This window comes from Monodon monoceros, unplaced genomic scaffold, assembly GCF_005190385.1.
Source record: "Monodon monoceros isolate NGI ecotype Baffin Bay Population unplaced genomic scaffold, NGI_Narwhal_1 Super_Scaffold_15, whole genome shotgun sequence".
NCBI lineage: Eukaryota > Metazoa > Chordata > Mammalia > Artiodactyla > Monodontidae > Monodon > Monodon monoceros.
The window spans coordinates 7249462-7264889 of NW_021703771.1; the positions used below are offsets into that span (position 1 = coordinate 7249462).

General features: G+C 46.5%; 1 protein-coding gene across 2 annotated transcripts in view; it reads right to left on the bottom strand.

Annotated features, from left to right (window-relative positions):
* The window catches only part of B3GAT2 (beta-1,3-glucuronyltransferase 2), a 78606-nt gene that overhangs the window by 24360 nt on the left and 38818 nt on the right, over nt 1–15428 (bottom strand). For both annotated transcript variants that reach the window (XM_029223448.1, XM_029223447.1), the window contains exon 2: nt 11969–12113. In XM_029223448.1, coding sequence (XP_029079281.1) covers nt 11969–12113 — 145 coding nt within the window. The remainder of the gene's footprint in view (nt 1–11968; nt 12114–15428) is intronic.

Below are 15428 nucleotides of genomic sequence, written 5' to 3' on the forward strand. Positions count from 1 at the left end.
TACAGTGTTGTAGCCTGTGCTCCGTGTGTGCTGTCTCATTCTGTGAAGAACCCCACGGACTCTGACCTGAGGAGGTAGAGGACAGCTGCTCAGATCGAGGGTCCAGTCCCTTGGCTGTAAGTGGGTGGGATGGGATTCAAAGCCAGGTGGCAGGGCCATCTCCGGACCTGAGTCTGAACCCCGGTTCTACCGTTTAATCACTGAGCGGCCTCGGACAAGTTACTCGGCCTGTCTGGGCCTCCATTTCCTTATATTTTAACGAGGATAATAACGCGAGCCGCGTGGAGTGAGGGTTCTATAAGCAAAGCACCGAGAGTGCCTGAGGACGCCTGCCGCCGGGTGAAGCCTCAGTAAACAGTTAATTACCGAGTCTGCGGACTACGCTGCCAGCAGGGAAACCTTGTGGTTTTCAAAAGTCCTACAGGAACTAGGTCTTATTCCGCTGAGATTTTGAAGGAAGTTACAATCTGCTCTGTTTGAAGTGAGATGGGGCGCCGGCATCCCTCTGCCCTCTCCCCCTGCAACCCCTCCCCCTCGTCCAGCCCCAGTACGGCTGCCCCGTCCGCAGCTACCCCAGGAAAGGGCCCTGATTACGGGCACACAGATGCCCCTTACCCCGCACACCCGCCTCTACCTGGCACGGTCATGCTGCCTGTGGACAGCACTGAACAAGCCACCGCAGTCAGCGAATGCCTGCAAGTCTCCGGGATACGCATCTCGCTCTGGGGATGGATAAGAAAAGGGCGCCGGGCTTCCGGCTGCCGTAACCTCCGCCACCATTCCTGCGGTTCGGCCTGCTGTCAGGACCAGCCGCTGCAGGGAGAGCCACACTGCGCTGACCTAGGGGCAGAGTCCAGCCTCGGTCTCCAGATCCTGCACCGGAAGGTACCATGGGACCCACCAAGCCACTGTACGGAGAACATTCAGTGACGCGCTAAAAACCGCACACAAATTACAAATGGCTCCCAAGTGGCAAGAAGGTCACTCTCCCCATTTTCTTGCTTATATATTTCGTGCTTATATTCACAGAGCAAGGTCGAACTTTGTCAATTTTGGCTAAGCTCATTTGGCTTTGATCATCACCTGATCTGGGCTGGGCCAACGTTTATTACTGCATCATCTATACCAAGTAAATTAACCCGGGCTAACGTCCTTGTCAACAAGTGCCAAGAGAAAGAAGGCCCTGCACGACGATTCTCTCCACCAAGCCCCCCGAGAGAGCTTCAGTGGTCCTCCTGTCATTCCTCGGCCCTCATCAGGGGAACAGTCATCACTTATAATCACTTTTTAAAATAAAGGGTCTGCCTGCTAAGCTGGCGGTGGGGCAGAGACCCTGGTGCAGGGCAGTTCCTCGCCCACTGCAGGCTGGGGCAGGGCACACGGGACCCCAAACTGAGGACGGAGCGGAGGCCGGGACACGGAGGCTTCTGCCCCTGCAGAGGCTGTGGTCAAGAGGCACAGTTACAGAGGTACCCCTGCTGCGGAAAGCACTGTGGGGCAGAAGAGCAGAAGTTTCCAGGAGTGAGTGACTGGCTAGGGGGCTATCTTCATCTAGGTGCCAGCAAAGCCTCCGCTGAAAGAGGGACCTGGGAGGTGGGGGGCAGTGGGGAGCAGTGTGGCCCCAGGAAGCCCGGGCAGGGCTGGGTCTCCCCGGCATCTGCAGGCCTGCAGGACAGCACACCCACCAACTTTAGTCCAGGGATGTGACATTTTCCCCCCTTAATATGCAATTTTCTATTTCAAAACAACTACCTCTTCTGGTCAACAGAATATTCTAATTACACAAGATGACCATATCTTCTGCTCCTAAGTTACAACTCAAAGGTAACACAACAGATCACACCAATTAAATCGACCCCAAGTTAAAGGGACTATATCTGCTGTCCCCATACCACTCAAGTGTTAAAAAGACCTAAATTTCTGCTGACTTGTGAGCAGAATCTGAAATGGCTCGTTACAATTTCTAAGCCCCCGACAGCTGTCCCATAAGAGCTGCCCTGGCCTTCCGCTCCCTCACCTCGGCCTCAGCATCCTGCCCCTGGATCCCAGTGGCCTCCAGGCCCCCCTCTGCCAAGGTCCAGGCCCTACTCAGAACATTCCACAGACTCCCCAAGGCCACAGAGATGAGGGCAGAGGTCTCCACCGCCGCCCCCCCCCCGCCCAGTCAGGCCTCACAGCCCGACCCCAGCTCCCTCTCTTTAGAGCCATGGGTTCGCGGTCCTCCACTCCCACCCCGCTGCCCCGCCCTGGCCTGCGTGGAAGGCGCCCCTTAGATGTAAACCCAAAGCATCCACCTGCACCTCATCTTGTGCCTCGTGGGGAGCCAATCATGCACTGTCGCCCCGTTCCCTCTACTGGGCGCGCGCTGGGCGGAGCGGGCCCTGCACCCCCGACGGCCCTCTGCCCAGCAGCCTCCGGGGAACTGTCTTGTCACCTCTGCTCCGTGGACCCTGCAGACGTCCGGCCCCCAGCACGCAGCCCTTCACCTTCCTGGGTCTTGTTTCCTCGTCCAACTTGGCCCCTCACGTGGAGGAAGAGGAGAATCTGCCCAGGTGAACGCGTCCATCTAAGGTCCCGAGTCCTCCTTGTTTCCTCTCCTTTGGGACTTTCAACACTTACCTCTTTTGCCTCAAAAACTGCACCCTTCCGGCCTCTCACGGATCAAACTGCCCACCCTCTCTGCTCTGTTGGAAACCTGACGTTGGTCGGATGACCCTGCTGACCTTTCACTCCCCTTGCTGCCGGGCCTTTGTCCTCCCATGTCCCCCGTTCTAGGGAACAGTCTGCCAGCCGTCCGGCACTCTCCCCTCTCACCAGCTTGTCCACATCCGAGACACGAGACGCCCGACAGCCGAATTCACGACTCTCCACCTCTTCTCCAGGGACTGTGGTCACCCCTCCCCCCACTCCTTCCTGTTGGGCCCCGCCCCCTTCCGGGGCTGCTCCCCCTGCAGCCCCACTCCGTGGCTGCTCCCAGGATGCACTCTGAGGCCACCCCCGGCCTCCCGGTGGGAGCGCATCCCTCCCCCCGTCCCCCCCAACCCCTCGTGGGAGCCACTCCATCCCCAGGGCTGCAACACGCCAACCACAGGACACCAAGACCCTCGCTCCGTGCTGTAAGCTGCACGTGAGAAATAGTTTTATCACTGTATAGTCATGTCTCATCAGCCATGACAAAGTGACCCCAGGACACCCCTTAACTCACCCTTTGCTTTTGAGGGTGAGAGTACTAGTAATGCGGAGATGGGGGCACTCTTCTTTATGACATCAAAATGATCCTTTACTGAGCCTGGTAATTAAAAAATGTGTGCGGTTTTCGTGCCAGGTTCTTGGCAAGGAGCTTGTAAAACCCTTAAAACTTCCTGAGTGACAGGGGTGACTCTGCTATGCTAATGAGGTAGCTCGAGGTGGACCCTCCATGGCTTCAGGATGGGGGTGGGTACCAGAAGGACCAGCTGCGTGGTCAAAGGGTTGGAGGCTTGCACCATCCCAATCTCTGGGGAGGGACTGAATCCAAGCACGTGGCTCAATCACGCCTACGGGATGAAACCCCAATAAAAACTCTGAACACGAGAATCTGGTGGAGCTTCCTGGGTTCTGAACGCGTGAATGTGCTGGGAGGGTGCCTGATTCCACGAGGAAAAGGCACAGAAGCTCTTCCTTCTCTCCCAGACCTCACCCTGTGTGTTGCTTCACCGGCTGATGCTAATTTGTGTCTTTTAAAACAACAAGTTGAAGGCTATCCCGAGTTCCGTGAGTCCTTCTATTAACTGATCAAACCCGAGAGGAAAACAGCAAATTTATAGCCCATTCATCAGAAGTGCAGATGGCCTGGGGACACCCAAAGCGGAGCTGGTGTCTGGAGGAAGGGGACCACACCCTCTAACTTGTGAGGTCTGGGCTACCTCTGGGTGGTTAGGGCCAGAGCTGAACTGTAGCACACCCGGTTGGATTTTTACCAGAATAAAGTCCCTACAGTGTGCCAGGGACTCAACTGGAAACGGTACGTACTTCACACAGGGAGCATAGTGCCCTGCCTGCCACCCCCCCAGAGCTAAGAATACGGTGCATGCAAATGTTGAAAACTCAAAATAAGTATCTCAGCCGTAAGTTCTGAATTTTATCAAATCTACACCTCCAAGGGAGGCTGAAGATTACTTTAAGCTTGGTTCTTTTGAGCAATGGTTCTTATTGACACCTCACTGGAAGCAGCCAAAGTGACTCTTTCACTTGAAAGCAACTCCCTAAAAACTAAAACTAAAAACTTTGTGTGGGGCTTCCCTGGTGGCGCAGTGGTTGAGAGTCCGCCTGCCGATGCAGGGGACGCGGGTTCGTGCCCCGGTCCGGGAAGATCCCACGTGCCGCGGAGCGGCTGGGCCCGTGAGCCATGGCCGCTGAGCCTGCGCGTCCGGAGCCTGTGCTCCGCAACGGGAGAGGCCACAACAGTGAGAGGCCCGCGTACCGCAAAAAAACAAAACAAAACAAAACAAAACTTTGTGTGCACTGCCTTGCTTTCAGGCACTGAGAACTAGCCAGTGGCCAGATGCCTGGGGTGTTGGAATTAAAGTCTGAGGCACAGGCCAGTGTAGACAGTCCCAGGGCTCACTGGCTTGGCAGAGTGGGGTGGCCACTGACCAACTGCTGAAGCCAACTGCACGCCACAGCCAGGGCAAGGGCTGCCTCTGATGTGGTCTTTCTATCCTGTGGGTGAGTATTTTAGTTCTTGCTTCAATAGGAATCATTAGAATTTTAAAAATTACGTCCCCATGCAAGAGGGATAATCATGACTTCTGCCACTACCACTGTGCGTACAAGAAAACTTCAGGACCAGGTTTTCTCATCTCAGAGCAAAACTCACATCTGTGGTGTTCAGTGTGGCAACATAAAGACAGACACGGAGTCAAACTCCACAAACGACATGAAACATTCCAGTTCCGATGCCTGATATGCAAATAAGCTTCTGGTGGAGGCTAGGCTGTGGCTTCACAGAAATACAAACAGGACAGACCCCGAGGGGCTTCTGCTGAATGTATGTTCAACCCCTCAAAGCAAGACAGCTGTGGAAATGTTATGCGTGGGCTCTTTGAGTTCATGTTTCTTTTTTTTTTTTTAAAGGAATATGTATGATTTTATTTATCTTTTTGTTTAAGAAATATTTTCTTTTTTTATTGAACTGTAGTTGATGGATAGTATTATGTTAGTTTCAGGCATACTACATAACGATTTGATATCTGCATAACTTGTGAAATGATCACCACGATGAACCTAATAATTATCTGTCCTCAAAGTTATGACAATATTCCTGATGCTGTATATTACATCCCCATGGCGTCTTCATTTTATAACTAGACAACTGTACCTCTTAATCCCCTTCACCTGTTTTGCCCACCTCCCACCTCCTCCCTTCTGGCAACTACCTGTATGTTCTTTGTATCTATTAGGATGTTTTCATTTCGTTCTGTTTTGTTTAGATTCCACATATAAGTGAGGTCATATGGTACGACTATCTCTAACTTATTTCACTTAGCCTTATAACCTCTATATCCATACATGTTGTCACAAAGGCAAGATTTCAGTTTTGATGGCATCTTTAGGATTTTCTATATATAGTATCATGCCATCTGCAAACAGTGACAGTTTTACTTCTCCCTTTCCAGTTTGGATTCCCTTTATTTCTTTTTCTTGTCTAACTGCTGTGGCTAGGACTTCCAATACTATGTTGATGAGTATGGCCATTCTTGTCTTACTCCTGATCTTAGAGGAAATGCTTTAAGCTTTTCACCGTTGAGTATTATGGCTGTGCTTTTGTTGTATGTGGCCTTTATTATATTGAGGTACATTCCTTCATTACCAACTTTGTTGAGAGTTTTTCTCATAAGTGAATGTTGAATTTTGTCAAAAGCTTTTTCTGCATCTATTGAGATGATGTGATTTTTATTCTTTAGTTTGTTAATGTGGTGTATCACACTGATTGATTTGCGGCTATTGAACCATCCTTGCATCACTGGGAAAAATCCCGTTTGATCATGGAGTGTGATCATTTTAATATATTGTTGAATTCAGTTTGCTGATATTTTGTTGATATTTCTGCATCTATGTCCACCAGGAATATCGGCCTGTAAATTTCTTTCCCCTTCCTTCCTTCCTCCCTCCCTCCCTCCCTTCTTTCCTTCCTTCCTTCCTCTCTTTCTTGTGTCGGTGGTGTCTTTGTCTGGTATCAGAATGATGCTGGTCTCACAGAACAAGTTTGGAAGCATTCCTTCCTCTTCATAATTTTGGAATAGTGTGAGAAGAATAGGTATTAACTCCTCTTTAAATTTTTGGTAGAATTCACCTATGAAGCTGTTTGGTCATGGACTTTTGCTTGTTGGGAGATTTAACTTACTGATTCAAGTTTATTAGTGGGAATCTGTCCGCTATATTTTCTATTTCTTCCTGATTCAGTCTTGAGAGATTGTACATTTTTAGGAATTTATCCGTTTCTTCTAGGTTGTCCATTTTATTGGCATATAATTTTTTGTAGTAATGTCTTATAACCCTTTGTATTTCTGTGGTGTTTGTTGTAAGGTCTCCTCTTTCAGTTATGATTTTATTTATTTGGGCCACCTCTTTTTTTCTTGTTGACTCTGGCTAAAGCTTTATCAATTTTTTTTATCTTTTCAAAATACCATGCTTAGTTTCATTGATCTTCTCTATATTTTTTTCCTAGTCTCTTTTTCATTTATTTCTACCCTGATCTTTATGATTTCTTCAACTAACTTTTGGTTTTGTTTGTTCTTTTTCTAGTTCCTTTAGGTGAAATGTTAGATTGTTTATGTGGGATTTTTCTTGTTTCCTGAGGTGGGCCTGTAGCCCTATAATCTTCCCTCTTAGAACTGCTTTTGTTGTGTCCCATAGATTTTGGTACTTTATGTTTCCATTTTCATTTGTCTCCAGGTATTTTTTGATTTCCTCTGTGATTTCTTCAAGACCCATTGGTTGCTTAGTAGCATGTTGTTTAGTTTCCACATGTTTGTGTTTCTTGCATTTTTTTCCTGTACTTGATTTCTAGTCTCATAGTGTGTGGTCAGAAAAGATGCTTGACATGATTTCAATTTTATTACATTTATTGAGACTTGTTTTTGTAGCTATCATGTTATCTATCCTGGAGAATGTTCCATGTGCACTTGAAAAAAATGTGTATTTTGCTGTTCTTGAATGAAATGTTCTCGATATATCTATTAATTCTATCTGCTTTAATGTGTCATTTAAAGCCATTTTTCATTATTGATTTTCTGTCTAGATGATCTGCCCACTGATGTAAATAGGGCATTAAAGTTTCTACTAATATTACTATCATTTTTCTCCCTTCATGTTTGTTAATATCTGCTTCATGTATTTAGGTACTTATAATGGGTGCATATATATTTACAATTGTTGTTGGATTCATCAATTCTTGTTGGATTGATCCCTTTATCTATATCTATAATATTCTTCTTTGTCTCTTGTTACTTCTTCGTTTTAAAGTCTTCCATCTGATGTAAGCATTGCTATCCCTGCTTTTCATTTCCATTTACATGAAATACCTTTTCCGTCCCCTCACATTCAGTCTTCATGTGTCTCTAGATCTGAAGTGAATTTCTTGTAGGTAGCGTATATATGGGTCTTGTTTTTTACCCATTCGGCTCCTCTGTGTCCTTTGATTGGAGCATGTAGTCCATTTACATTTAGTGTAATTATTTCACATCTTTTTGTTTGTGTATTTCTTAACTACTTTGGTGGATACAGATGATTCTATACTTTTGTCTTTTAACCTTCCTACTAGCTTTATAAGTGGCTGACCTACTACATTTACTATGTTTGCTTTTACCAGTGAGATTTTTCCTTCCATAATTTTCATATTTCTAGCTGTGGTCTTTTCTTTTCTGTTTAAAGAAGTCCCTTTAACATATCTTGTAAACCTAGTTAGTAGTGCTGAACTCCTTTCGCTTTTGCCTACCTTCAAAACTCCATCTTTTCAATTCTGAATGATAACCTTGCCAGGTAGAGTATTGCTGGTTGGAGGTTTTTTCCTTTCATCACTTTGCATATGTACTGCTACTCCCTACTGGCCATCAAAGTTTCTTCTAAAAAGACAGCTGATTGTCTTATTCCCTTGCATGTAACTAGTTGCTTTCGCGGCTTTTAAGATTCTCTTTAATAATTGCTATTTTAATTATAAGGTGTCTTGGTGTGGACCTCATTGGGTTCACCTCTTTTGGGACTCTCTGTGATTCCTGGACTTGGATATCTGTTTCCTTCCCCAGGTTAGGAAAGTTTTCAGCTATTTTTTTCTCCAAATAAGTTATCTGCCCCTTTCTCTCTCTCTTCTCCTTCTGGGGCCCCTATAATGAAAATGTTAGTACACTTGATGTTGTTCCAGAGATCTCTTAAACTAACCTAATTTTTTTGTTTGTTTGTTTTTTTTGGTTTCTGTTTTTGCGGTACGTGGGCCTCTCACTGTTGTGGCCTCTCCCGTTGCGGAGCACAGGCTCCGGACGCGCAGGCTCAGTGGCCATGGCTTACGGGCCCAGCCGCTCCGTGGCATGTGGGATCTTCCCGGACCGGGGCACAAACCCGTGTCCCCTGCATCGGCAGGCGGACTCTGAACCACTGCACCACCAGGGAAGCCCTATCCTAATTTTTTAAATTCTTTTTCCTTTTCTCTATTCAGCTCGGTTGATTTCCACTACTCTGTCTTCCAGATCACTGACCTGTTCCTCTATATCATCTAATCTACTGTTGGATTCCTCCTAGTGTATTTTTTATTTCAGTTATGTATTCTTAAATTCTGTTTCATTCTTATATTTTCTAGCTCATTGTTGAAATTCTCACCATGTTCATTCATTCTTCTCCTAAGTTTGGTGAGCATGTTTATAATTATCATCTTGAACTTTTTATCAGGTAAATTGCTTATCTCCACTTTGTTTAGTTCTTTTTCTGAGGTTATCTTTTTCCTTCATTTGGAACACATTCCTCTGTCTCCTCATTTTGCCCAATTTTGTTTGCTCTATGTGTGAGGTGGGTCAGTTACATTTCCCAATCTTGGGGACGTGGCCTCATGCAGAAGATGTCCTATGAAGCCCAGCAGCCCCTTCCCCTCTCATCTCCAGAGCTACATGCTTTAGGGGTGCCCCCTCTCTGGGCTGCACGCATCCTTCTGTTGTGGCCAGGATGGCTACTGTGGGTGTGATGGTGGCGGGCCTGGGCCCTGGCCTGGCTGGCTGTGAGGCCGTTCCTCTTGCAGGGTTGCAGGCCTGCTGGAGGGCGGGGTAGCATTCTCACATGGTTGGCTGCACATTCTGTGTGGGCCTCCAGGCTTGCCCGCTGGAGGGCAGAGCTAGGTCCCCATGAGGCTGTCAGTTTCATGTTTTTTAATCAGTTTGTGGCAGTCCAAGCAAGACGCAGGCTCCAACGCAGTCCCCTCATTCATCCATCAGAACCACTTTTAAAGCAGTGATCCTCAGGCTTTCCAGGGTACAGCAGGGAAGCGGGCTTCCAGCTTTCTACTCTCTAGAGATTGTGAGTGTATGTGTGTCTGTGTGTGTCTCTTGAAAATGAGGTGGGAAGTACCGTTTGTACATGAACATCCAAAAGCCCTGTTCTCTCTTCCCACTAAGAGTAAATGAATCATATGGAATCTAAACAAAGCTATAAAATTGCAAGTTTCAGAATGAGAACAAACTGCTCAAAGTCAGATCTTTATCTCATCAACCAAATCCCTCTCACTTAAAGGTTTCCAAAAACATCAATAATTCACTGAAAACTAATTTGCAAAGCAAATTCACATGTGAAGAAACTAATTTAGTGTTTCAAAAGTTGTTTTCTTCGAGACAGAAATTTTATTCCGATTTTAAAATAAGGATAATTAATAAAAACAAGCAAATCATTCATATTTTACAATAGGTCTTATATTATGCTTTGAAAATCTATTAAAGTGCTTTTAAAAATCCAAACACCAGTCATGTCATGGAGAAGTTTCCCAGAGATTCTGGCAGTGAAAGAGTATGAAATATCTTGTCACCAGTCAGGCCTAATTCACAAAACCCATGTGCCTTTCTTGAATTTTAGATATATCTATTTGGATCCAAATTCCGGGGGGAACAATGCAAAATACTCGATGGGTTTACTGGATACTTGATCATCTACATAAAGTTCTTACAGCAAAATCCAGGAAGACGTATCTATGTCACCCTCACCTTGAAGTTAGCTTGAAGGGTGATGGGCAGAGAGCCCATGTGGGAGACTTGAACTCCTGGGGACCAGAAGGACCCAACATCTGCCAGCCGGCTGCGTCAGCAGCCACACCCTCACTTAGAATCCAGGGACCTGGACTCTCCTTTGAGCTTCCCAAGATAGGAAGCCAGGGAAAGGGAGAACTCGTTAGCAAAGACCTCAGTGGTCATTCACGCTACTGCCTCATTCTACACGAGGAAACTAAGTCCCAGAGAAGCACGAGATTTTGCCTAATGTTCCTCAAGATTTCTGTTCAAATTTAACACTTCTGAGCAGCAGAAAACTTGATTTTCAAGACACGTTATGGTCGACCTTATCGTTTCAGACTTGATTGAGGCGACACCCCTTTTGATAATCCTCGTCACCTTCCAAATACAGCTGACCTGCCTATCTGTCTGCCTTTAGGAAGATTCTTTGGGTGAGATGCCAGCTCAGCTCTGCGGCTGCAAGAACTGAGGACCGAGGAATAAGGCTTGGGTTGGAAGAGGGACAGAGGGGTTGGGACGCAGGGAGGGGGCCTGGGAAGGGGGAGGGGTCAGGGAAGGGTCAGAGGTCTGGACCACCCTTGGGTCAGAGACCATGACACACAATCCCACAAAGCTGGCCCTCAGGAAACGCTGTTAAACGTTGAGTTAAAATACCCTAGTTTGTCTTCTCCCACGAAGCAGGGCAGCAGGCCGGCCATCCCCAGCGCTTTTCCACAGCAGCTTTTATTCCTAGCGCTCTTCATAACCTCGCTCCCTCAAATTTATAGTATTTTCAGAATAAAATTCATGAAGCCAGTCAGAACACAGCCTCCATCCCATCACAATTCTGAGCAGTGATTCTGACTACAGCTGGGAAATAGCACACAAAAAGATCGGCCAAGCACAGGCTGAAAGACAGACAGACAGAGCTCTGTTTCGGCGCTGAGATGGATGAGATCAATTTTGAAGCTTCTCTGCCTTCATATTCTAGGTTACAGACATCAGTGATTTTAGCGATTTTTTTTCTCTTTTGCCTCCAAAGCCTCATGTTTCAAACTGCATCGTTCCACAGTTATCGCAGGCATCATTTTATATAACCCCCAGAGAATGAGTCACTTTATGATAAAGCAGCATTTTAGAATTTGTGGTCTACAGTAGGTTTTATTCAATTTAGTTGGCTGGTCAGAGAGTAAAAACTTTGAAAGACAGTTATACTCAACATTAATACCGGTTCGAAAAACCAGTAATCCAATTTTATATTTTCACTCTCAAATGTATCAATAAGCACTCAACGTCTCAATCCATAGGCATCAAAATGGTTAGCTTGCCTATACCATATCACTGTTAAATGTATCAGTACGCATGTGATATATTACAACCAGTCGGACTTGTAGAGCGAGGCATGGACAGGTACAGGCTGTAGACCCCTGTGAGGCCGGGGCCAGGTCTGTTTCTCACCGCCCAGCTCCCCGCCGCCCAGCCCAGCACCTGGATGAAGGGATGGCTGCGTGGACAGGTAACAAATGGAATGGAATGAGTGTTTCCTAATCACTCCCCGAATCCATTTCCCCTTGAATCACCCAGCCAGCCTGCTCTGAAGGTTCAAACTTTCATCTGAACATAACACAACGTAGGGTTTAAGCAAAGCGGTCTCTCAGAGCGTCCTGCCTGCAGTACAGTTACACGCGGGGGTGGGGTGGGAGTGGGAACAACCCGGCAGGCACAAACCCCACGATCTACGCGCTCACCTGCCATATCGATGGCAAAGGGCCTGTCTGCTCTCCAGCCGGTGTACCAGCCGACGACCTTCCCGTTTTCCACCAACGGACGTTCATAGCGCCGCCCGCCAACCAGGCCCACTGGCCACACAGAGACCTTGCGCGTTGTTCGCATCTACAAAAGGGGAAAGAGATGTAGTTGAAGCTTGCTTAGGGGAAGGAACCTGAACGAGGAAAGGAATGTGAGCCACAGAAGAAACGGGGGGAGGGGAGATTTCCGAACGGTGAAGGTTTCCGAGCGGAACCTGAACCCTCCTGCGGGCAGACTGTTCCCCGGTTCCCTGCCGTGTGGCTGCCTGGTGCCACTGCCCTGTGCTGTCACGGACTCAGCCAGGGGCTCAGGGATGAGAAATAAAGTGGGTCCATGTCTGAACATCGCTCATCGGAAGCTGTGACCATCAAATACTCTCTATTTGTCTCAAAGCTGGATCTTCAACTACGCTTGGTCCCCCCACAAGTGCAAGTTCCCGACTGCCCCTTAGGCAACCTTATTACTTAGCAACAGCAGCAATTCCTCTCAGAGGAGCCACAAGGGTTGCCTGTCTCTGATTTCTGTTTTACTGTTACAGACAGAGAGATCTTGTCTGGGGACATTCATAACGGGATCCAGATCCAGAACAGACACCAGGCACCCTCCGGACAGAAAGAAAAATGTCCCCTAAATTCGCCTGTCTTTCAAAGGCAATCAGGCCAAATTAGAGAGGAAAGGCCCACACGGGCTGCTGGAATCTCTGGTCCTCTCCAGGTACATGCTCTTAAAGACAGCCCTCAACTGGGAGTTATCTCCTGGATTTCTTTAAGGGGAAAGACATGTTGATACACAACACTGTAAAGCAACTATACTCCAATACAAATTAAAAAATAAAAAAGCAAAAACAAACAAAGACATGTTGATAACAAAGCTGGCCTCTAGCAGGTAGCACTTTGGGGGAAAACCATCACTGTCACCACCACCTCCTTCTGGGACACGTGCTGGGGCCAAGTCAGCCCATGTGGTGCCTTTCTGCAAACGAGAAAGAGCTGCCCCTTTCTCAGGTGGACACACCCATGCCGGGGCCCCTGGCTTGGCCATCAAAGCACAGGCTGGATTTCAGCAGTGCCTACTCTCCCAGCTGGGTGTGCCACACCGCTGCACCAGGCGGACCCGTTGTTGGGATCGTTATAATTTCAACGCCAATGCTTGACCTTTTATTTGCTATAGAACTGGGTCATGGTCAGTTAACCAGTGATTAAAATAAAGATTATCAATCAAGGAATTATTTAATGAAAGGAAGAAAAATTATATTCTTGGCAAAGATTTTCAAGTACAATTCAAATTAAAAGTTATACTACTGTATTAATGAAACTATAACTCGAAGCTCCCATTTAGCAAATATCCCAACTTTACTTATTTATTAATGTCCCACTTCACTCCAAAGAGCAGATTTTAGAGCATGAAGCAATCCAGGTAATGAAGATCCTATTCTATTGGTCTTCCACAAATCTGAAATGACTGTTTTTTATAGTCTATCACTTTTTCAGTAAATTAATCATTGCCTTGTGCTAGTTCATACTAACTTAATTTTTTTAAAAAAAAGTGCTACTGAAAAAAACAGAGTGCTACTGAGGTATAACTGACTACAGAAAAGAATTAACAGTCCTGAGACTATGGTTTTCAGAAAAGCCTGCTTACAAGCTGGCCCTTGGCTGGCACCTGGGAATCTGGCTTTTGAAGCAGTTCCTACGCTGATAAGGTTGTTTTGCCCGCCTGGGCCACTGAACACGTTTTCTTTTGGGGCATCTGAAATACTGGTGGGCAGAGGTGCCTATGTGACCAGCCCCCAGTCAAAACCCTGAACCTGAAATGGGTTTCGGTGGGCATAACCACTGTACCTCCATAGTTACAGCTTTGCTGCTGGAGGGAAGGTGTGCTCTGCGGTCCCTCATGGGGGTCAGAGGACACAGGAAGTGGCACACGGATTCCTCCAGACCCTTCCTCACGTCTTTCCCTCACTGATGTGCCTATGGAACCTTACTGCATCCCGGTGACACATCTTATCCACAAGTACAATACATGCTGGGTGCTAGGGGTCCCAGTAAATCACCAAGCATGTGGGCAGTCTTAGGGACCCCTGAAAGGATAAAATGCATGTTTTTAAGAGTAAAATTTGATACACTTTGACCTATGTAAATAGCCATGAACACATGGCCAAAATGAAGATAATAAACATATCCATCACCCCCAAGTCTCCTTGTGCTGTTTTCTTTTCTGCGGTACGCGGGCCTCTCACTGCTGTGGCCTCTTCCGTCGTGGAGCACAGGCTCCGGACGCGCAGGCTCAGCGGCCATGGCTCACGGGGCCCAGCCGCTCCGCGGCACGTGGCATCTTCCTGGACGGGGGCACGAACCCGCATCCCCTGCATCGGCAGGCAGACTCTCAACCACTGTGCCACCAGGGAAGCCCCCTCGTGCTGTTTTTTAAAGCCATCCCTCTTTACGCTCTCCACATCCCCTAACCCCAGGCAACCGCTGATCTCCACAGAATTTTATATGAATGGAAGCATATGGTATATACTGTTTTTTCTTTTTTAATTGGGCTTCTTTCACTTAGAATAATGATATGGAGATTCAGCCAGCCTACAATGTGTATCAACAGTTCATTCCTTTTGCTGAGCAGTATTCTACTGTATGGATGCATGGGTGTGCCACAGTTTTGTTTTGTTTTTTTAAATCCATTTACCTGTTGATGGACTTTTGGGTTTTTTCAAGCTTCTGGATATTACAGACGAAGCTCTTATGAACATCGGTGTATGAGTCTATGCAGACTTCATTATATTTGGATAAATACCTAAGAGTGGAATGCCTAGATCACATGGTACGTGTACATTTAACTTTTTAAGAAAATGCCAAATTATTTTCCAAAGTGGCTGCGCCGTTTTACAATCCCGCCAGCAGTGTGTGAGTTCCAACCATTCCACATCCTCAACGAGACTTGGTGTGGTTGGTGTTTCATTTTAGCCATTCTAATAGGTATTAGTAGTATGTCACTGTGGTTTTAATTTGCATTTTTCTAATGACTGATTATGTTGAGTATCTTTTCATGGGCTTATAAGCCATATGGCATTGCTTCTTTGGTGAAGTATTTGTTCCAATCTTTTGCCTACTTTTAAAATTGCTTATTTCTTTCCTATTGTGTTTTGAGAGGTATTTATATAATCTGCATATGAGTCCTTTTCTCAGATATGTGACATAAATATTTTCTCCTTGTCTGTGGCTCATCTCTTCTTTTCTTTCTTTTCTTCATTGGGGTATAGTTACTTTACAATGTTGTGTTGATTTCTGCTGTACAACGAAGTGAATCAGCTCTATGTATATCTCTATCTCCTCCCTCTTGGGAGATATGGCTCATCTTTGGAAGGACAGACAGTTTTAATGTTGACGAAGTCTAGTG